Source organism: Ranitomeya variabilis, chromosome 2 (assembly GCF_051348905.1).
Source record: "Ranitomeya variabilis isolate aRanVar5 chromosome 2, aRanVar5.hap1, whole genome shotgun sequence".
NCBI classification, from domain to species: domain Eukaryota; kingdom Metazoa; phylum Chordata; class Amphibia; order Anura; family Dendrobatidae; genus Ranitomeya; species Ranitomeya variabilis.
The window spans coordinates 781,020,655-781,045,836 of record NC_135233.1 but is presented as its reverse complement, the minus strand read 5'-3'; the positions used below and the strand labels follow the sequence as shown (position 1 = coordinate 781,045,836).

The following is a 25,182-nucleotide window of genomic DNA, read 5'->3' as shown; positions in this document are numbered from 1 at the left end:
GTATACTACGTCACTGGGCAGTATACTACGTCACTGGGCAATATACTACGTGGGCTGTGCAATATACTCCGTGGCTGGGCAATATACTACGTGGCTGGGCAATATACTACGTGGACATGCATATTCTAGAATACCCGATGCGTTAGAATCGGGCCACCATCTAGTAACAAGATAATTGCAGAGAACAAAGAAAAGGCTGAAATATTAAACATGCACTTTTCATCAGTTTTCACCAATGAATTGTCTGCTACAGGGATCATTCAATAAGGAAAAAAAAATCTAAATTCATAACCTGATATAACTAGTTTAACACAAAACGAAGTACATCTACATCTGAGCAATTTAAAAATGTCGTCAAAGCCCGGAGGCCCACCGCAACATGGCAGCAACGGATGTGCGGGGGCCTCCAGGCTTTGACAAAATGATGGCAGAGCCCCCCATGGAGCACAGAGAGCTGTTGCCACTGCCCTGAAGCACAGCCCGCCACCACCACTCCACAGAGCCTGGCCCAGTGGCCATGTTCCCGGAGGCAATGTTCCTGGAGGCCACCACAACATGGCAGCAACGGATGGGCAGAGGCATTCGGGCTTTGACGAAATGCGGTGGAGCCACCCATGGAGCACAGAGAGCCACTGCCACTGCTCTGAAGCACAGCCCCTGCACCAGAGCACAGTCCCCCTGCCCCAGCACAGAGCCCCTGCCCCAGCACAGAGTCGCCACCACCGCACCAGCTTGGAATTGGATTTCCTGGAGGGCACTGCACCAGCCTGGCCCACCGAACGACCCCTGTGACCACTCCTCCACCTGTGCCTATCCCTTCCCTGGTAAGCTGAATTCAGACTCTAAGACGGACCCCATTTGACACATTTTTTTCCCCCTATTTTCCTTATGAAAATTTGGTGTGCGTCTTATGGTCCGGTGCATCTTATAGTCCGAAAAATACGGTATGTAAAAGATCTCCATACCCCTCTGGTGTGTGAATCATGTGTGAAATTTTGAGAACTAGAAGAGAGGGGAGAAACACATTTAAGGAAAAAAAGTTTACAAATTCATAATATCATATTCCCTGTTAAATCCCTTTGGTTCCATACTCTGAAAATAATGAATCCAAAATGCTTCTCTCAACTTGATTCATCTAATCTGGTTACCCCCTCTCCTGTTTGGATAAACCTGCTCTAATACTAGAAATCTGAGCTGGGCAATTGTGTGACCTGCGATATGAAAATGATGTGGAATGGGTAGAATATCCCATCCACAACGTATATCCAACTTATGTTGTGATATACGATCCTTCACAGCTTGTGTCGTCTCTCCAATGTAAATTTTGCCACAAGGGTATTTAATGGCATAGACTACTTACTTTGAATCACATGTATGAAAACCTTGTATGGGAATATCAGCTCCTGTACATGGATGGGAAATTTTGTGGCCCTTCATCACATTGGCACTCAACAGTCACTCAAATAACACATGAGCAATAAAGTAAAATAAATACATGTGTATCACATATTTCATACATTACATTCTCAAGGTAGAAATCATCAGGCTGTCTCTGTATGTCACTTCTCCAATCACTCCTGTATCTGTCCTCCTCCCCGAGAGTTCAGTCCTTTTTTTATATGTTAAACTGTACATTGAAACTTCTCTAAAGGCTTTGATATCCCAAGGTATGTGTACTGGAGACTTAAACAGCCTTATTAATTAACAAGATAACAATCTCTGGGGAAAAAAAACACCCAATCTAATCAGTTGACTCTCATCTTTGAATGTAAAAGGTCCTTTTGTACAGTTTTATTTCGTACCTTACCGGTACTTATTGACGGAATTTAAGCCTCACATTGATGTGCATTAGGCACATGTCTGCGAAGATATCCCTTTGGGGAATGTACACCATAGCAAATTTGTTGCTGAAGTGATCAATGACCAGCTGAATTTTGAAAAGTCAGTCAAAAATGGGGTCATCTCAGGATGGACACTGCATTATCGTGGAAATGCAAAAATTTGTGAATGGCCTCAATGTGTTTGCATGCCATAGCCATGGGGGAAAAGCCCCAATGTTTCATCATTTCTACTCCATTTATGGGGGTACAGCCTTATATACAGCAGGCACCTTCATTTGGTCACCAAAGACACGGTGCCTGCATGATCGCCATGATGTAACTGTAGATTATTGGTCCTGGACCAGTTCCCGACCATGAAGTATAGAAACGTCGAAGATCGTGAAGGGATTAATCAACACTTGAAGCTTTCTGCAAATTAGATTTTGGTGGACAGGGCCTGAACTATGCACTGGGTCTTTTCCACCCTGTCTGTGATTCCTTGCCCTTCTGTCTGCCTCCGGTCTTTGAATGACAGGTCACTGCTGAGATTTCAAACAGAGGAAGCAGGTCAATCACAGACTGGAGAAAGGCTGAGTGGCAGGGAATAACAGATGAGGGAAAAGAACCATTGTACATTCCTGCTCCTGTGTACTAAAATCTAATTAGCAAAAAACTTCAAATGCTGATTAAAAAAGAACTCACCTAAAGTATCAATTTAGTATTACAGTGCCATTACAGCCATTTATTTACTTTACCTTACAAAATCATGCTTATAGATTATCTTTAAGCACTATGTATAATAGTGAGGCTACTACACTGGATTGAAGTTTTTACTATTGCAACCACTAGGGGGAGCAGAGACAGGTAGTTTTGTTAAAGGAAGGAAGCAAGTCAGTACGGGAAACAGCAGTATGGTATTGGAGGACTGGCAGGTCACATAGTCAGTAGGGAAGACAAAGGCTGTTACACGAGAAACAGCAGTATGGTATGAAACAGCAGTGGCCAGTGGGTAACATAGAGGATAGCCAGAGGTCGATATATGGGGAAACAGCAGCAAGGTATGGAGCAGCAGCAGGTGAGTGTAATCAGTCGATAGCAAGAGGTCGGTATATGGGGAAACAGCAGTAAGGTATGGAGCAGCAGCAGGTGAGCGCGTTTGACTAAAGGCTGCTACATAAATGATCTCATAATGCAGAAAGTACCAGGCCGGGTTTAAATAGTGTGACCAAACAGGAAGCACAAAATGAGCCAATCAGGAAAACACAGGATGGAGCTGAACAGAAAGGACAAGTACAGTTAGCTGATTTAGCAACAAGCTGTTCAGGAAGCTGAATAGGTCACAGAGAAGAGCTGTGGCCTGGTGCACAGGAGTTACCGGGTTCCAGTCCTGACACTGCTTTACCTCAACCTAGTGTAATAAACATCAGACCCAGTACTGTAAAAATAGTGGGACTAATTGTCCTAAACGTGGCATGCAGTAAGTAAGTTAACTGACTTGCATTTATTTGCAACAACCATGATCCATCAGCAAGATAATTATTAGACAACCTTAGAAGATGGTAGAACCTATGGATGGTGGAATCTGAATATGGATGATTTTGCTAATAATTCTTCAAATTCAAGTAATCAAGAATGAACATTTGATTTTTCTTGTCTTCACAGATAAGATATGTCTGGACAAAGTGTAAATACTAGCAGGACAGCTAATAAAGAACCATCTAACCCCAACTACAGGTGGGAATATGAATATTATGATTATGCACCAGTTTCATTTGAAGGACTAAAAGCACACAAGTGTAAGTATTGATTTTTAGCTTTTTGAATTTTTACATTATACAAAAGTAACTAAGCAAATTTCCATTTCTACATTGCACTAAGAGGTTGTCCTCAGCTAAACAACATGTTTCTGGAGATCTGAAGAAGACAGCTGTTTTAAGTCTTTGGTCAGTTTAAAGTGAATCCGAGAGCACAAGTAATGAGTTATTAACTTTTTCTTTAAAGGGAACCTGTCACCCCCAGGCTCTTTTAGTTCTTGTTCCAGGCACTGCTGAAAGAATAGTTTTTGAAATTTGTCCCTCATACCTTGAAATCGTCCCGGGGGCAGGTCTTTCCCCCCTAACACAGACGCCCCCCAGCCATCACTCATGGCCTCTGCACGCCAGGCGCCACCTTCTCTGCCTTAGCGTTCCCGGCACCTGCGCTGTAAGTTCGAAAGGCAGCGCAACTGCGCAAGCCCGAAAAAAAATAACAGCGCAGGGGCCGGGAACGCTAATGAAGGAAGAAGAGGCAGCGCCTGGCTCGCAGAGGCCATGAGTTACAGCTGTGAGGCATCTGTGTTAGGGGGGAAAGACCTGCCCCCGGGACGATTTCAAGGTATGAGGGACAAATTTCAAAAATGATTATTTCAGCACTGCCTGGAACAAGAACTAAAAGAGCCACCTTGTCAGAATGCAGCATTAGTGCTGCACAAGGTGGCTAATTTAGTTACAAACGCCTGGGGGGGGGGGGGGGTGACAGGTTCCCTTTAATGTGTAAAGTGCAGAGATCTTGTAAAAAGAAGTGGCTATGCAATTTGCTGTTATTGAAGCTCCTCTCTGTTCTCAGGAACAGAGGGATTTTAAAGTGAACCTGATGGTTGAAACATGCTGCCCTATCCACCAGAAGCTTGTATCAGGAACTGGCTGCAGCATTTCAATCACGAATGTTCAACTATGAAATGTTTCAAAATTTCAGAGAAAAATATATTTAAAAAGCCGCTGAGGACCGAGCTGCTCTGTAGACTAAAGAGCCTAAAGATGCCCTACAAAATAACACGGAGGACCAAGGTTGAAGTTAAAACCTATAATGAAAAATGTCCCCCAGACAGCAGCACATAATATACACTCACCGGCCACTTTATTAGGTACACCTGTCCAACTTCTTGTTAACACTTAATTTCTAATCAGCCAATCACATGGCGGCAACTCAGTGCATTTAGGCATGTAGACATGGTCAAGACAATCTCCTGCAGTTCAAACCGAGCATCAGTATGGGGAAGAAAGGTGATTTGAGTGCCTTTGAACGTGGCATGGTTGTTGGTGCCAGAAGGGCTGGTCTGAGTATTTCAGAAACTGCTGATCTACTGGGATTTTCATGCACAACCATCTCTAGGGTTTACAGAGAATGGTCCGAAAAAGAAAAAAAATCCAGTGAGCGGCAGTTCTGTGGGCGGAAATGCCTTGTTGATGCCAGAGGTCAGAGGAGAATGGGCAGACTGGTTCGAGCTGATAGAAAGGCAACAATGACTCAAATCGCCACCCGTTACAACCAAGGTAGGCCTAAGAGCATCTCTGAACGCACAGTGCGTCAAACTTTGAGGCAGATGGGCTACAGCAGCAGAAGACCACACCGGGTACCACTCCTTTCAGCTAAGAACAGGAAACTGAGGCTACAATTTGTACAAGCTCATCGAAATTGGACAGTAGAAGATTGGAAAAACGTTGCTTGGTCTGATGAGTCTCGATTTCTGCTGCGACATTCGGATGGTAGGGTCAGAATTTGGCGTAAACAACATGAAAGCATGGATCCATCCTGCCTTGTATGGAGCATCTTTGGGATGTGCAGCCGACAAATCTGCGGCAACTGTGTGATGCCATCATGTCAATATGGACCAAAATCTCTGAGGAATGCTTCCAGCACCTTGTTGAATCTATGCCACGAAGAATTGAGGCAGTTCTGAAGGCAAAAGGGGGTCCAACCCGTTACTAGCATGGTGTACCTAATAAAGTGGCCGGTGAGTGTAAATAACCAATTTTATTGGCACAAAAAACATTAAAATTGCGGAGATGTTGACAGACCATTCAAGAAACAAAAAAACACTAACACTGGGCAAACATGTGAATAAAATTGGTTATTTATATTATGTGCGCTGTCTGGAGGACCTTATCTTGTTATATTTTTTTGCGCTGTAGACTAGTTGGCCAGGAGGGTCCTTGAGGGCGTCTCCCTGCTCTCTTCCGTGAATTGATAAGTCTTGGGCTATACACACGTAGGCAGAGACCATCAATCCAGGGCAGTGGTCGGGAGAAGTCACCAACTAGTCTCCTGGTTGTCGATCTGCTACAGAGTCCAGTATAAACTTATCACTCTCAGCCACAATCGCTCCACGGTTCAGCACCACCCTACAACTACCCCTCATCCAAGTCTACCACCCTATACGCTATTGTGCTAAAGACCTAAGACTAACATCCTCAATAAGCTGAACCTCCAATTCCCGTCTCCAAGACTTCTCATGTCCTGCCCCAATTATTTGAGATGCACAACCTAGGACAATTCAATTAATTCCCAGTATCCACAGTTTGAAGCATGGCCTAAAATCACATTTCTTTAGACTGGCGTATCCAATCACCTAACTTATCTAACTATCCCTGTTTTGCCCAGACAACATTTTCTTCAAAAAAGGACCCTCATAGCATCTTTTCACACACCTTCCATGCACTTACTAGCCCTCTGTGTCTGTACTTGTACATACACAGGCTGGTGACTGGTTCAAGCAGCGTTATGTGAATACTCAATTTAGTATATTATGGCAGGATCATTCAAACACAAGCACTTTTTACCATCCACCTTTCGTGTTTCCCCTATTTCCTCTTAGATTGTAAGCTTGCGTGCAGGGCCCTCAATCCTTTTGATATCTGAGTTATGTGTTATTCTGTAATGTCCTTATTGTCTGTATAAGTGCCTTATAAAATGTAAAGTGCTGCGGAATATGTTGGCGCTATAGAAATAAAAATTATTATTAATATGTGCATTGTACAACTGGCCCACTAAAAATTAGGCTTAGGAGACATCCTTTTGACATCAGTAGCAAATGTTGCAATGTCTCTGCAGTATCGCACCATTTTACAGAGGTTCATAAAGGGAAAACCAGGTTTTTCCATGATTGGTATTGAAAGGGTGAGTCATCCTATGAGAGGTGGAGACCACCAATGTATGTTATTTAGTAGGGAGGCCTACTGGTATTTCCAAGAACAAGATGTCATGTTACGGTAGATTATTAAATGACTATCTGCTAAATTAAAATTACTACATGTTAAAAACTTTTTTTTCCTTCTCCCATGACAGCACCACCTGAGTGAGGGTATCCTCCCAGTCAAGGACTGGAAACCTACTGAATAAGAAGGCAATACCTCTCAGCGCCATCAGTTTGGTTTCCTGTCGTTGTGGGAACCTGCAGAGAAAAACGGTACTTCACTTACCCAGGAGGGTGACCAGGACGAGGGATGCCTTCCGCGGGTGAGGTAACACCGGCCAGGAGGTTGGTGCAATGCTGTGCAGGCAGAGACCGCTTAGATCAATGTCTCTGGCTGACACGAGGGACTCGCTTCCGGCTTTGCGCACGTGCCAGGTACACTGGATTGAGCCAGCATGCCCTGGTGACGAGTGCAGCGGAAAGCGAGGCCGCCCGGGACTGCGCACGTGTGGGACACAGGACATCCCAATGACATAGCGCGCCGGGGACTTCAGCGGCCATCCAGGACTGCACATGCACAGTGCTACTGAGGATCCCTGCCCACAGCACGCCGGATTCGAATACCAGAAGTACGGAGCCAGGTGGAGGTGACCTGGGCCATGCGGTATTAAAGGGGATATGCCCAGGAATATGGTGGCATTTCTTGCATCCTTCTGATCATGGATGGACAGCAGCATCCACCGCAGCAGCAGCAGCAGCCTGAAAAGCAAGGCAGGTCACGAGCCCACCTCCAGGGGGAGACGTTCTTCTGGACCAACTCAGCCTCCGTCTCCGGTACCGTAGATTGATCAGCTGAATAGTGAGTGATCTACGTGAAAGTGCACCATATTAAAACAGGCCCCCCTTTCTCTGTGTATTCTTTTACTAGGGAAAGCCTCTGAAACGTAGTTCGAAACAGAGCAATAAGGAGGATGCTTTATGCAGGGGGGATTTACCCAGCACTTATAGTAAGAGACTTTGCCCAGATTGCATACATCAGACTGTTTTGGAGGAAACCCCCGTGTTTGCTATGGACCTGAAGGCCATTATTAGATCTGATGTCCAGGAGTCGTTAAAACACCTATTGGGACACAGAGAGGAGGAAAAGCCAGATCCACTATCGGCGACTACATGGTCTTCCCCTTCCACCTTTTATAAACACTATCGTCTTAAGCTGTCTTCCTCTGTTGACCTATCCTTTGGGAAGAAGGTTTTACAATCGGTGATCCCTCCCTAGGGTGCTTCATCTATATAAATCTCTCAGATGATACTGTCATGGGAGAAGGGAAAAAATCTTAGTTACTTACTGGTAACAGGATTTTAGAGAGCCCATGACAGCACCCTTATATTCCCTCCCCCGCTTTGTCACTAGTGGTGTCCACTTTTAGGGGCGTTAAGAAAAATATATTTGGTGATGGTTATGTTATTGTCTGGAGGTCATCTCATGCTTTGAAACCCAAACTGATGCGGAGGAGCGGTACTCCCTTTTTATTCAGTAGGTTTCCTGTACTTGATGGGTGGATTCCCATCTCTCAGGTGGTGTTGTCATGGGCTCTGTAAAATCTCATTACCGGTAAGCATCTAAGATTTTTTACCTGCATGATTAATTAAAAATATATTGTATATGGTGCATTTGTCCTCTGGTTAAGAAATAAAGAAACTAAATGTTCATCGTCATAGATTTTACTTATTCACTCATGTGGGATTTTAACAATTGTTTTTGATTGGGTAAATGTATATGCCTTTCAAATGTTGCTTTTTGGTAGCTAGAATTAAGAACAGATTTTGTCTGTTTTTAACCCCTTCACCCCCAAGGGTGGTTTGCACGTTAATGACCGGGCCAATTTTTACAATTCTGACCACTGTCCCTTTATGAGGTTATAACTCTGGAACGCTTCAACGGATCTTGGCGATTCTGACATTGTTTTCTCATGACATATTGTACTTCATGATAGTGGTAAAATTTCTTTGATATTACCTGCGTTTATTTGCAAAAAAAATGGAAAATTTTGAAAATTTTGCAATTTTCCAACTTTGAATTTTTATGCCCTTAAATCACAGAGATATGTCACACAAAATACTTAATAAGTAACATTTCCCACATGTCTACTTTACATCAGCACAATTTTGGAACCAAAATTTTTTTTTGTTAGGGAGTTATAAGGGTTAAAAGTTGACCAGCAATTTCTCATTTTTACAACACCATTTTTTTTTAGGGACCACATCTCATTTGAAGTCATTTTGAGGGGTCTATATGATAGAAAATACCCAAGTGTGACACCATTCTAAAAACTGCACCCCTCAAGGTGCTCAAAACCACATTCAAGAAGTTTATTAACCCTTCTGGTGCTTCACAGGAATTTTTGGAATGTTTAAATAAAAATGAACATTTAACTTTTTTTCACAAAAAATTTATTTCAGCTCCAATTTGTTTTATTTTCCCAAGGGTAAGAGAAGAAATTGGACCCCAAAAGTTGTTGTACAATTTGTCCTGAGTACGCTGATACCCCATATGTGGGGATAAACCACTGTTTGGGCGCATGGGAGACCTCGGAAGGGAAGGAGCGCCGTTTGACTTTTCAATGCAAAATTGACAGGAATTGAGATGGGACGTCATGTTGCGTTTGTAGAGCCCCTGATGTGCGTAAACATTGAAACCCCCCACAAGTGACACCATTTTGGAAAGTAGACCCCCTAAGGAACTTATCTAGAGGTGTGGTGAGCACTTTGACCCACCAAGTGCTTCACAGAAGTTTATAATGCAGAACCGTAAAAATAAAAAATCATATTTTTTCACAAAAATTATCTTTTCACCCCCAATTTTATATTTTCCCAAGGGTAAGAGAAGAAATTGGACCCCAAAAGTTGTTGTACAATTTGTCCTGAGTACGCTGATACCCCATCTGTGGGGGTAAACCACTGTTTGGGCGCATGGGAGAGCTCGGAAGGGAAGTAGCACCGTTTGACTTTTCAATGCAAAATTGACAGGAATTGAGATGGGACGCCATGTTGCGTTTGGAGAGCCACTGATGCGCCTAAACATTGAAACCCCCCACAAGTGACACCATTTTGGAAAGTAGACCCCCTAAGGAACTTATCTAGATGTGTTTTGAGCGCTTTGACCCACCAAGGGCTTCACAGAAGTTAATAATGCAGAGCCGTAAAAATAAAACAAACATTTTTTCCCACAAAAATTATTTTTCAGCCCCCAGTTTTGTATTTTCCCGAGGGTAACAGGAGAAATTGGACCACAAAATTTGTTGTCCAATTTGTCCTGAGTGCGCTGATACCCCATATGTGGGGGGGAACCACCGTTTGGATGCATGGAAGGGCTCGGAAGTGAAGGAGCGCCATTTGGAATGCAGACTTAGATGGAATGGTCTGCAGGCGTCACATTGCGTTTGCAGAGCCCCTAATGTACCTAAACAGTAGAAACCCCCCACAAGTGACACCATGTTGGAAAGTAGATCCCCTAAGGAACTTATCTAGATGTGTGGTGAGTGCTTTGACCCACCAAGGGCTTCACAGAAGTTTATAATGCAGAGCCGTAAAAATAAAACAAAACTTTTTTCCCACAAAAATTATTTTTCAACCCCCAGTTTTGTATTTTCCCGAGGGTAACAGGAGAAATTGGACCCCAAAAGTTGTTGTCCAATTTGTCTTGAGTGCGCTGATACCCCATATGTGGGGGGAACCACCGTTTGGATGCATGGGAGGGCTCGGAAGGGAAGGAGCGCCATTTGGAATGCAGACTTAGATGGAATGGTCTGCAGGCGTCACATTGCATTTGCAGAGCCCCTAATGTACCTAAACAGTAGAAGCCCCTCACAAGTGACCCCATTTTGGAAACTAGACCCCCCAAGGAACTTATCTAGATGTGTTGTAAGAACTTTGAACCCCCAAGTGTTTCACTACAGTTTATAACGCAGAGCCGTGAAAATAAAAAATCCTTTTTTTTCCCACAAAAATTATTTTTTAGCCCCCAGTTTTGTATTTTCCCAGGGGTAACAGGAGAAATTGGACCCCAAAGGTTGTTGTCCTATTTGTCCTGAGTACGCTGATACCCCATATGTTGGGGTAAACCCCTGTTTGGGCACACGGGAGAGCTCGGAAGGGAAGGAGCACTGTTTTACTTTTTCAACGCAGAATTGGCTGGAATTGAGATCGGACGCCATGTCGCGTTTGGAGAGCCCCTGATGTGCCGAAACAGTGCAAACCCCCCAATTATAACTGAAACCCTAATCCAAGCACACCCCTAACCCTAATCCCAACAGTAACCCTAACCACACCTCTAACCCTGACACACCCCTAACCCTAATCCCAACCCTATTCCCAACCGTAAATGTAATCTAAACCCTAACCGTAACTTTAGCCCCAACCCTAACCCTAACTTTAGCCCCAACCCTAACTGTAGCCTTAACCCTAGCCCCAACCCTAGCCCTAACCCTAACCCTAATGGGAAAATGGAAATAAATACATTTTTTTTATTTTTCCCTAACTAAGGGGGTGATGAAGGGGGGTTTGATTTACTTTTATAGCGAGTTTTTTAGCTGATTTTTATGATTGGCAGCCGTCACACACTGAAAGACGCTTTTTATTGCAAAAAATATTTTTTGCGTTACCACATTTTGAGAGCTATAAATTTTCCATATTTTGGTCCACAGAGTCATGTGAGGTCTTGTTTTTTGTGGGACGAGTTGACGTTTTTATTGGTAACTTTTTGGGCACGTCACATTTTTTGATCGCTTTTTATTCCGATTTTTGTGAGGCAGAATGACCAAAAACCAGCTATTCATGAATTTCTTTTGGGAGAGGCGTTTATACTGTTCCGCGTTTGGTAAAATTGATAAAGCAGTTTTATTCGTCGGGTCAGTACGATTACAGCGATACCTCATTTATATTATTTTTTTATGTTTTGGCGCTTTTATACGATAAAAACTATTTTATGGAAAAAATAATTATTTTTGCATCGCTTTATTCTCAGGACTATAACTTTTTTATTTTTTTGCTGATCATGCTGTATGGCGGCTCGTTATTTGCGGGACAAGATGACGCTTTCAGCGGTACCATGGTTATTTATATCTGTCTTTTTGATCGTGTGTTATTCCACTTTTTGTTCGGCGGTATGATAATAAAGCGTTGTTTTTTGCCTCGTTTTTTTTTTTTTTTTTCTTACGGTGTTTACTGAAGGGGTTAACTAGTGGGCCAGTTTTATAGGTCGGGTCGTTACGGACGCGGCGATACTAAATATGTGTACTTTTATTGTTTTTTTTTATTTATTTAGATAAAGAAATGTATTTATGGGAATATTTTTTTTATTTTTTTTTCATTATTTTGGAATTTATTTTTTTTTTTTTACACATTTGGAAAAATTTTTTTTAACTTTTTTACTTTGCCCCAGGGGGGGACAATACAGATCGGTGATCTGCCAGTTTGCATAGCACTCTGACAGATCACCGATCTGCGAGAAGTGCAGGCTGCTTCACAGTGCCTGCTCTGAGCAGGCTTCTGTGAAGCCACCTCCCTCCCTGCAGGACCCGGATCCGCGGCCATCTTGGATCCGGGTCTGGAGCAGGCAGGGAGGGAGGTAAGACCCTCGCAGCAACGCGTGAGCGCCGCCGATCGCGCTGGACGTACTATCCCGTCGGCGGTCATACGGGCCCACCCCACCTCGACGGGATAGTACGTCGGATGTCAGGAAGGGGTTAAAGAATCAGCACTAACATCCATGTCTGTCTGTATAATCTTCTAAGACTCATAATAAAGACTGGAAGATTTTACCTCTCTAAACAAAGTGATGGATCGTATTTCTTTTTTCTGTCAATAAATGGAAATAGTAGTGACAGTGGCATGTGCTATCATCAGTATATACAGTATAGCACAAAAATTAGTTCACCCCTTACATTTTTGTAAATATTTTATTATATCTTTTCATGGGACCTGTAGAAGCGCAATTGCTTGAAACGGCCGTCATCAGTTTATCCCACACATTATTCCCCTGCTGAAGATGTTTTAATTGACTGAATAAATTACGGATTTTACAGGACAGTGAGTGCCACCCTCATCTTTTTCTTTTATATGGACTTTTCATGGGACAACACTGAATATTTGACAATTTGATACAATGTAAAATAGTGTACAGCTTGTATAACAGTGTAAATTTGGTGTGCCCTCTAAAAAACTGAACACACAGCCATTAATGTCTAAACCACTGGCAACAAAAGTGAGTACAAACAGAGAATGAGGCTTGCTGCCACCAATCCAGTTAAAAATTTCACTCACAGAACATGGGGCACAGTACCCCTACAGAAGCAGCTTACAAATTTCACCCACAGATCATGGGGCACAGTACTCCCACAGCTCCAAAGTGTCAGCTTCAGTAGCGTACATTACAAATGCCGCCGATGAAAAGCTGGTAGTATAATATTGGATCGAGCTGATGATCCACCATGAAGTTTGCTACTGGCTGTCCAATTGAAAATTTCACCCACAGAGCATGTTTCCACATTTTACTCATGGAAGCTGATAACAAATTTTACCCATGGAACATGTTTTCACAGAGAAGCTGATTAAAAATTTCCACCTAGACAATGGAGCACATTATCCCCACAGGAGGGGTTGCAGAGTACACACAGGTAACTGAGAATAAGGTTCTATTCCGGAGAGGCAGCCTGATAAACGTGTACCACATCCAAGGATGGCAACAGTCAAGCATGTTAACCACTTCTCAACTGAGTCAGCAGTTGATGTAAGGAAAAATAATAGCCATCCATGACAATTTGAATGAGTAGTTAAATCCTTAAATGAGAATTAAGCACAGCCACAAAAGATACAGTAAAATTATTTTTAGGCACACTTACTACAGAGTATGCTACAGATAACACAGATGTTTTTGGGCACAGTACCCCCACAGAAGCTAATAACAAATTTCACCCACAGAGCATGTTTCCACATTTCCCCAGAGAAGCTGATTAACAATTTCACACCCAGACAATGGGGCATAGTACCCCCACAAGCAGGGTTGCAGAGTATATACAGCAGATTTAAGGCACAGTATCTATATATATATGAGACATCGTGATTACTCGCTAATCCCATCCCCTGCACAGTAGCTCTGCCCCACCACATTACCACACACAATCCCGCCCCCCACCACATTACCACACATAATCCTGCCCCCCCACCACATTACCACACATAATCCCGCCCCCCACCACATTACCACACATAATCCCGCCCCCCCACATTACCACACGAGGCTCCGTCCCCACACATTAACACACGAGGCTCCGTCCCCACGCATTACCACACGAGGCTCCGTCTCAACACATTACCACACGAGGCTCCATCTCCACACATTACAACATGAGGCTCCGTCCCCCCAACATTACCACATGAGGCTCCGTCCCCACACATTACCACACACAATCCCGCCCCCCACCACATCACCACACACAATCCCGCCCCCACCACATCACCGCACACAATCCCACCCCCCACCACATCACCCCACACAATCCCGCCCCCCAACACATCACCACACATAATCCCACCCCCCACCACATCACCACACAAAATCCCACCCCCCACCACATCACCACACATAATCCCGCCCCCCCACCACATTACCACACATAATCCCGCCCCCCACCACATCACCACACATAATCCCGCCCCCACCACATCACCACACATAATCCCCCCACCACATTACCACACATAATCCCGCCCCCCACCACATCACCACACAATCCCGCCCCCCACCACATTACCCCACATAATCCCACCCCCCCACATTACCACATGAGGCTCAGTCCCCACACATTACCACACGAGGCTCCGTCCCCACACATTACCACACGAGGCTCCGTCTCCACACATTACCACACAAGGCTCCGTCTCCACACATTACCACACGAGGCTCCGTCCCTCCAACATTACCACACAAGGCTCTGTCCCCACACATTACCATACGAGGCTGCATCCCCACACATTACCACATGAGGCTCTGTCCTCACACATTACCATATGAGGCTGCGTCCCCACACATTACCACATGAGGCTCTGTCCCCACACATTACCACACGAGGCTCCGTTCCCCCACATTACCACACGAGGCTCTGTCCTCACACATTACCACAGGAGGCTCCATTCCCCCACATTACCACACGAGGCTCCGTCCCCCCACATTACCACACGAGGCTCCGTCCCCACACATTACCACACGAGGCTCCGTCCCCACACATTACCACACGAGGCTCCGCCCCCACACATTACCACACGAGCCTCTGTCCCCACACATTACCACACGAGGCTCCATTCCCCCACATTACCACACGAGGCTCCGCCCCCACACATTACCACACGAGCCTCTGTCCCCACACATTACCACACGAGGCTCCATTCCCCCACATTACCACACGAGGCTCCGTCCCCCCACATTACCACACGAGGCTCCGTCCCCACACATTACCAAACGAGGCTCCGTCCGCACACATTACCACACGCAGCACTTCCTTTCTATGTAATTCAACCACTTCAGCCAAGGTAAACATACATTTAATTGCATCCGCATTCTCCCAAACAAAATGAGCCAAGAAGAGTCACCAGGTCCATCTCACAGGCCGCAGGAAAATCCAGACAACAATGCAGTAGCTGATCGACAACAACAATATCGACTAAATCGTAGGATTGGTTATTAGTATTATTCAGATTTTTAATGATTATTATTATTATTAACTTCATTTTAAGTTAATTTGCCACCTGCGTGAGCGCTATTGAATGTTGTCATTATTTACTTTAGTTTAATCACCAGCAGCGTTAATTAGATAGCAATGAGCGTGCTGAGCGTTAGCTGGCTGGAAGCAGCTAGTGTCAACATATATATGTTAAAGAATACCCACAGTGGCTTTTGGCACAGTTATCCCACAAATATGGGTTAAAGAATACACATAGCTGCTTTGGCACAGTATTAGCACAGACATTGTTGCATAAGAGTAGAAAAATATGTTTAGACCCACATCACTCTCAGCAACACAATTGAAGATTATAAAAACATTTGGTTACGCATGGTACAGAGTACACACAGAGAGTGTTTTTGAAAACCTGTGCACACGCAAATCCTAATACTGTCTCTTACTATAGCTGCATCCTGTCCCTATGCTAAGCAGAGCAGAATTAAAAAATAACAATCTTGAACCAGGAGGAACTGATCCAAGTTATAGGTGGAAGAGGCAGGGCAGCACAGTTGCTCAGTGGTTAGCACTGCAGCTTTGCAGTCCTGGGTTCAAATCCAACCAAGGACAACATCGGCAAGGAGTTTGTATCTTCTCCCCATGTTTGTGTGGGTTTTCTCCAGTTTCTTTCCACACTCCTAAGACATACTGATAGGTAAATAAGATTGTGAGCCCCAATGGGGATAGTACCAATAATGCCTGTAAAGCACTGTGGAATTAATGGCGCTATATAACTGAGTAAAATATATAACGTCTAGTGAGGAGTAATCCAACACAGTTTTTTTTTGTATTTTTTCATTGTTTTTTTCTTTTTTTATGGAGCTGACATGAAACAAGCTAGAATTTACAAAACTAAAACTAGCAATTTATAACCATGAAGCATAGGTGCAAGTGGAGGAAGAGGTGGAAGAGGCAAATAAGAAGTAATCCAATAATTTTTTTTCACCTTTTTGGGTTTTTAATTTTTTTTTTTAATGGAAATTAGATAAAACAACGTAGATTTCACAAGACTAAAATTAGCTATCCAGGACCATGAGGCATAGGTCCAAATGGAGGAAGAGGTGGACATGGTGGCATGGGTGGAACAGGCAAGGGAGGAGTAATCCAACTCTGTTTTTTGTAATTTTTGTGAGGTTTCTTTTTTGCAGACCAACATGGATTCCCTGATGGAATCCCACCAGAAATGCTGAAATACAGCCCACCAGAAATACAGGCAGCAATAGTTAAACTGTTCAATAATGTGCTGTTTGCTGGCTACTTCCCTCCTACCTGGAACCAAGGCCTTATCACACCTATTCACAAGAGTGGGGACAAGTACGACCCTGTCATCTACAGAGGCATATGTGTCAGCAGCAACCTGGGAAAACTGTTCAACAGCATCCTAAACAAGAGGATCTTTAGTTTCCTCACCGAGCACATCGTCCTCAGTAAAAGCCAAACAGGGTTCATGTTAAACCACCACACTACCGACCACAGCTACACTCTACACAGCCTCATTCAGAGCCACGTCTACAACACAATGCATAGGAAGATAAACGCTTGTTTGTGGATTATAGAAAGGCCTTTGACTAAAGCACCCAGGCCTGTTACTGAAACTGCTGGAGAGCAGTCATCAAAAACTCCTACACCGAGTACCGCTGCAGCGTGATTGTGAATGGTAGAAGAACAGCTGATTTCCAGCAGAGCCGCAGAGTTAGACAGGGCTGCACCCTAAGTCCAACGCTCTTCAATATCTACATCAGTGAGCTGGCCACCACTCTGGAATCTTTCAACAGCACCAGATTTCGCACTCCATGATGCCCAGGTGAAATTCTTGCTGTATGCAGATGACCTACTGCTACTGTCATCAACTGAAAAAAGCTTCCAAGAACACCTGAAAATTTCGGAGATATTCAGCTCTACATGGACACTACAGATCAACCTAAAGAAAACCAACATCATGGTGTTTCAGAGGAGAAGCCATGATCGGGCCAGCACCTTTCATTTATGCTAAACAAATGTGCCCTTATCGGAATCGACAAATACACCTACCTGTGCCTGGAAATTCACCAGTCAGGGAGCTTCAAGCAAGTCATAGGGACCCTGAAGGACAAGGCCTATAAAATCTTCTATGCCATCCGAAGGAGACTCTACCACCTGAAGCCACCCGTGAGAGTCTGGCTAAAAATCTTCAATGCCAGCATTACCGCAATCCTCCTGTAGGCAGTGAAGTCTGGGGCCCCCATTCATACCGAGACTTGTGATGGAGGGATTCCAGCCCAACAGAAATAATCCACCTGGAATCCTGTAAGCATCACTCTGCAAGTCCATCGGAGCACCACCAGCAGTGCCTGTCGGGCTGAGCTCGGCAGATTCCCACTGCAGCTAGCAGTCCTGAAGAAGGTGCTGTCCTTCACTTACAGAGTAGCAATCCAAGCTCCCATCACCATAAACCATGCTACATATACTATAGGTAGTCCACACAAATTAGGAATCCCAGAATAGCTCAACCAAAGCCAACCTGACCGAAACACCAATCACAGTAGGCTAACTAAAGCCAGAATCAGAAAGATGGTAGACGAGGGCCAGGAGAGGTATGTCAGTGACTGGAAGAACGATATTAGCATCTCACAGAAACTGACCATGTACCGGAGTGTACAGAGAGACTACAGACTGGCTGTATATCTGAATAAACTCACTGACCCCAGAGAGTGCTAGATCCTGAGCCAGTATAGACTCCGTGCCCACAATCTGGCTATCGAGGTTGGCTGGCACAGAGAGACCTACATGCCCAGGGAGGACAGACTGCCCACATTGTGACCTGGAGGCACTGGAGGATGAGACCCACTTCCTGCTACAATGCACCAAACACTCAGCAGTGAGGGACACTAACTTCAGGAGACTGTCCGATCTCTTCCCAGATTTCAACTCCATGAAGGTAGTAGAGAAAACATATATCCTACTGGCTGAAGAAGAGAGTACATTGGAGATAGCAGTGCTGCATGTGAGCACCTGCCATGGGCTGTGAGAAAGACAACAATGATATACCATGGACTTCCATAGCCCCCACCCTGTGCTTCATCCATCCTTCTTAAAGTCCCTACCCATCACCCCCACAGACCCTATCCCTATTCCCGATTGTACTCATGCTTTGGCAAGACTAATGTTTATTTTGTCCTGCCAATAAAGCTTCTTTGAATTTGCACTCTTTGAACAAGCTGAATGAAATATATACTATTATTATGTGCTGCACAGATTGAAATGAGGGTTCAGTCTTTTTTATATACAGCATAACACAAAAGCGAATACACCCCTCACACTGTTGTAAATATTTTATGCTATCTTGTCATGGGTCAACACTTAAGATATGACCCTTTGATACAATGTAAAGCAGTCAGTGTACAAGTTGTATAATAGTGTAAATTTGGTGTGCCTTCTAAATAACTCAACATACAACTATTAATGTCTAAACCGCTTGCAACTAAAGTGAGTACACCACCTAAACAAAAATGGCCTAATTGTGCCTAATGTGTCAATGTTTTGTGTGGTCACCATTATTTTCTAGCACTACCTTATCTTCCACTACTCCATGACGACTTCACGGATGTTGGAGACCTTGCGCTCCTCCACCTTCCTTCTGAGGATGCCCCACAGAAGCTCAATACGGTTTAGCTCTGGAGCAATGCCATTCCAGTACCTTTACCCTAAGTTTCTTTAGCAAGGCAGAGGTAATCTTGTAGGTGTGTTTGGGGTCATTATCACATTGGAATACTGCCCTGTGGTTCGGTTTCCGAAGGGAGGGGATTGTGCTCTGCTTCAGTATGTCACAATACATGTTGGCATTCATGGTTCCCTCGATGAACTCCCCAGAGTCGACAGCTCCAAACTATGACACTCCCACCACCATGCTTGACACACTTGTCCAGTATCGGACTGGGGTGTCTAGGGCCCACAGGAGGAATTGACACTAGGGGCCCACCCTACAGCTATAAGTAAATACCTGTTATCACTGTTATAGTCAAGCATTGACTGTAAAACACACTAAACATACTAGTATGTACAATTATGGTAGTTTGCATTAAAGGGCTTCTTTGGTTAAAACACGTCAATCAATGGGCTCCACAGGGTAGGTGATTATTGATCGTTTGGTTCCTACCATTGGAAACCGCACCGATCGGAAGAACTGGGAAGTTTTATCCCTGACAGGACACTTTTAACCCCATTTTAAAATGGAGCAGCAGGTGGGATATCTGGCTGCAGCTACATTCATTCTCTTTGGGGCTTTGAGAAAAACACACCCAGTTTTCACAGCCACTGAGGGAATATGCATGGATCAGTGGTCAAGTCACACATTCCGCTCCAGTCTAATGGGGATAAAAGCTCAACCTTCTGCTGATCGTTGTGGGTCCCAGCAGTCAGATCCCCACCGATCAAAAAGTTATCATTTATCCACTGGAGAGGTGATTACTTGCTTTCACTGAAGAACCCCAATAAGTGCATCTTGTTTTAAGTATTTAATCACTAATGGAAATAAAGAATCTTCTCTTAATTAATATTAGAGAGAACAATTGACAGCCATACACAACACAATACACTATTCCAAGATCAATAATACCACATACAGGGGAGAAATACTTTCCCACCGTGACCACTCCACATATTACCAACATATAGTGATAAAATAATACCACATACAAGGTAGAAATAATGCCACACCGTGAAGAGACCACATATTACCAGCACAGAGTGACTGAATACCATACCACATACTGTACAATGGAGAAATAGTGTCACACTGTGACCAGACCACATATTACCAGCATATAGCTACCAAAAAATTCCACATACAAGGGAGAAATACCACCACACCGTGACCAGACCACATAGTGACCAAATAATACCACATACAGGCAGGGGCTGGCTGGCAAATTTTAGCCTGGGGGGCAAGCACACAGCAGTGGCCCATGAGTAGCGGCCCATCCTTAAAGGGGTTGTCGGATCTTAAGCTACATGTCTAGTCACTATGTGTGAATCCTCATATCGTGCGCACTGTGCGCTGTGAGGATTATCCGGTGCCTGCGCTGGGAACAAGTGGTCTTGTGACTGCAATATATAATATGACACACACACGCACAGCCCCACTGTAAAATTGACACGCACAGCCCCACTGTATAGTGACATACACGCACAGCCCCACTGTATAGTGACACACACGCACAGCCCCACTGTATAGTGACACACACGCACAGCCCCACTGTATAGTGACACACACGCACAGCCCCACTGTATAGTGACACACACGCACAGCCCCACTGTAAAATCACACTCACGCACAGCCCCACTGTATAGTCACACACACAGCCGGACAGGGACAAAAAAGCAGCCCTGCCACAAAAAACCCCACCAGTCCACATACTCAAACACTTCCCACCCCCTAACAGTGAATTTTGCTATACTTTGTTCTGCCCTTCAACAATCCTCTTAAAGGAGTTATTTGAAGAGCCACATGTGAATGGCGCCGAAGTGCGCATGATCGACCACAGGTCCATTTGCATGGTGCTCTTTAGAGCTCCAGCTCTCGGGATCATGGGGGTCTCAGCGGTTGGACCCCGGCGATTCCAAGATCTCGGCATAGGAGATTACTTGGGATAATCCATTTAAATGGATTTTCCAATATTTTTTAAAATTTTCCTATAAAAAAACTGAAAATAATAAACCAGTATTGACCTTCCCAAAGACCAATGTCGCCTCTCTGACAACCGAACAGGAGAAATGGCACCATGCAGTGTATATATACAGGACAGGAGAGGTGGTACTGTGCAGTGTATATATACAGGACAGGAGGAGTGGTACTGTGCAGTGTATATATACAGGAGGAGTGGTACTGTGCAGTGTATATATACAGGAGGAGTGGTACTGTGCAGTGTATATATACAGGAGGAGTGGTGCTGTGCAGTGTATATATACAGGACAGGAGGAGTGGTACTGTGCAGTGTATATATACAGGAGGAGTGGTACTGTGCAGTGTATATATACAGAATAAGGCCACATGTTCAGTATTTGGTCAGTATTTTTTATCCGTATTTGTAGCCAAAACCAGGAGTGGGTGATAAATGCAGAAGTGGTGCATATGTTTCTATTATACTTTCCCTCTGATTGTTCCACTCCTGGTTTTGGCTACAAATACTGATGTAAAATACTGACCAAATACTGATAGTGTGAAAGTGGGCTTAATACAGGTACTCATTAGGGTGGAATCACAGTAGAATATGGCATCGGATGTGAGAAGAAAATCATACCACTGTTGTGGAAGAAAATGGAACCGATTTTTTTTTTTATACACTTTATTAGCCCATGTGGCAACATTTCACTTCCATATCAGAGAAATGTTCAGTTATGGATCTGAAACGTTGCCACATGGACTAATAAAGAGTCCGCTAGTTTTCTCACAATTAATTGGAATGATAGATAGATATATAGATATACACACATACATAGTAAGAATAGATGCTGAGAATTACACCATTTATGCAGGACAGTAGAAGTATACACAGCTCCCAATATACCGTATGTACTTGAGTATAAGCCGAGGCACCTAATTTTGGCACAAAAAACTGTGAAAACTTATTGACTCGAGTATAAGCCGGGTATACATTGTCCCCACATCCCCATCCTTGTTTGCATGGCTCCTCATCCCCATCCTTGTATGCCTGGCTCCTTATCCCTGTCCTTGTATGCATAGCTCCTTATCCCTGTCCTTGTATGCATAGCTCCTTATCCCTGTCCTTGTATGCATAGCTCCTTATCCCTGTCCTTGTATGCATAGCTCCTCATCCCCATCCTTGTCTGCATGGCTCCGCTGTCCTTGTGTGCATGGCTCCTTATCCCTGTCTTTGTATGCATAGCTCCTTATCCCCGTCCTTGTATGCATGGCTCCTTACCCCCATCCTTGTATGCATGGTTCCTATAAAAAAAAAACAAACAAAAAAAAAACACTTCCTACTTACCTTCCCTGCATGCCCTCGCAGCATCTCGTTCTGGTGCCAGCAGCTCCTATGGCTGGGCGATCACATGTCCCCCACTCATTAAGGTAATGAATATTTACCCACACCTATGGGAGTGGAGAGGGGTGAATACTCATTACTTTAATGAGTGGAGGACACGTGATCGCTCGGCCTGAAGAGCTGCTGGCCCCGGAACGAGATTCAGTGAGGGCGCGCAGGGAAGGTAAGTAGTATGTGTGCTGGAAGCCGGCGGCTGTGGCTGTGCACACTGTAAGAGAAATGAATATTCACTGCCAGCGCAGTGAATATTCATTTCTCTTTAGCAGCGGCACAGACTTTAGCCTCAGCCGCCGGCTCCTGCCTCTGTGACCCGCTGCTCCCCCTCCATCTTTCTGTGACAATGACTCGTGTATAAGCCGAGGGGGGCGTTTTCAGCACTAAAAAAAATATGCTGAAAACCTCGGCTTATACACGAGTATATACAGTATACTACAATCTATTATATACACAGCTGCATATTATATATCGTGTTAAGGAATATAGAGCGGTGTATATATTATATAGTGTAGAGATGTGGCAGCAGTGTATATATAGTGTGAATTCCACACTATGTACATAGCACCACACTATATAAACATCTCTCCCTCTCTCTCAATATATTATAATTAAGACACCATTATACTATATTATGATGCATACATTATGATGCATACATCACATAAGAGACACCGCGACTGCTGAATATATATCACATTGAAACTACTGTATATACAATATATAGTTGATACTGCGACTGATGTGCATAGTTGTAGTATCACCTATATATTGTATGTGATACTGTGACTGCTGTACACACATTATTTAGGTGAAACTGCTATATATATATATATATATATATATATATATATATATATATATATATATATACACACACACACACACACAGATATATAGTGCGTCTCTACACAGCAGTATCACCTATATAACGTATATGCAGTAGTCAACATTATACAGGTGATACTGCAAATGTTGGATACATATTATATAGGCGATACTGCTACTGCTGTGTATGATAGTATCACCTATATAGTGAATATACAGCAGTCTATATAGATTATATAGGAAATGCTGCTACTGGTGTGTATATACATTATATATAGGTGATACTGCTGTGTATATATGTACGTGTGTGTGTGTATATATACACACCAGTATCGCCTATATAACGATACAGTATATACTCAGCAGTATCACCTATATAACGTGTATATACACATCAGTAGCAGTATTGCCTATATAATGTATATAGACTGCCGTATATACATTATATAGGTGATACTGTGATTATATACAGGAGTAGCAGCCAGTATCACCTATATAATGTATGCATAGCAGTCTGTATCTTATATGGGCAATACTGCTACTGATGTGTGTATACGTTATATAGGTGATACTGCTGTGTATACAGTGGTGTGATATATACACACACCCCCGCAGTGTCACCTATATAAGGTATATACACATCAGTAGCTGTCTCACCTATTTAAGATATAGACTCCTATACGTACATTATATAGGTGGTATAGTGAGTATATACAGCAGTATCACCTATATAATGTATATATAGCAGCCTATACACATTATATAGGTGATACTGCTGTATATAATCACTATACCACCTATATAATGTACGTATAGCAGTCTATATCTTATATAGGCAATACTGCTACTGATGTATATACGTTATATAGGTGATACTGCTGTGTATACATGTACATATATATATATATATATATATATATATATATATATACATACACACACCCCGCAGTGTCTCCTATATAAGGTATATACTCATCAGTAGCAGTGTCACCTATATAAGATATAGACTGCTATACATACATCATATAGGTGGTATAGTGATTATACACAGCAGCATCACGTATATAATGTATATATAGCAATCTATACACATTATATAGGTGCAACTGCTGTATATACATTAAAAAAATTCATCTTGGGACTCACCCAGGTCCCTGAGATGTGGGGGGAGGTCGGGAGGATGAAGAGCTTAAGTGGGTCGGGTCCTGTCCAGCATAGGCGGTGAAGAGGAGAGGATCCCAGGCATTGGTGAGGAGAACAGTCTTCTCTGACGCTGGTACAGGCCGGCCAGCGTCAGACACACAGTCAGGTGGAGGCGCCCTCTATGCGCGCCGGACTTTTCAAATCTCTCCATGTGCGCGCGTGGTCTCCTGCTTGCCCGCGCTGGCACAGGCAGCAGACGAGCACGCGCAGGAACTAGCAATGCGGCCGTGCTCGTGCACTAACGCGGGCCGCCGCGGCACTTCTCAGCGCGGGCAATGCGCGCACACAGGACCTGACTGACAAGATTTAAAGGGCCGGCTGGCGAGATGCTCTATATATTAAAATCGCTGCCGGTCCTCCAGCGGCCCTGTGCAGCTGCTCAGGCACCGGCCCGGGGGGCATATGCATGCCTGCAACCCGGGCCAGTCCGCCCCTGCATACAGGGATAAATACCACCACACCATGATCAGACCACATATTATCACCACATAGGGACCTAATACTAGAATACTGATCATTAATAAAAAACCACAATGCTAACAACACTGTTATTACCAATGGCTATATTA

General features: G+C 43.9%; 1 protein-coding gene across 1 annotated transcript in view; it reads left to right on the top strand.

Moving 5' to 3' along the window:
• MRAP2 (melanocortin 2 receptor accessory protein 2) overlaps nt 1–25,182 on the top strand; it is a 185,802-nt gene that overhangs the window by 12,690 nt on the left and 147,930 nt on the right. Inside the window, exon 2 of the mRNA XM_077289800.1 lies at nt 3,483–3,616. Within this exon, the coding sequence (XP_077145915.1) occupies nt 3,490–3,616 (127 nt within the window). The 5' untranslated portion in view covers nt 3,483–3,489. The remainder of the gene's footprint in view (nt 1–3,482; nt 3,617–25,182) is intronic.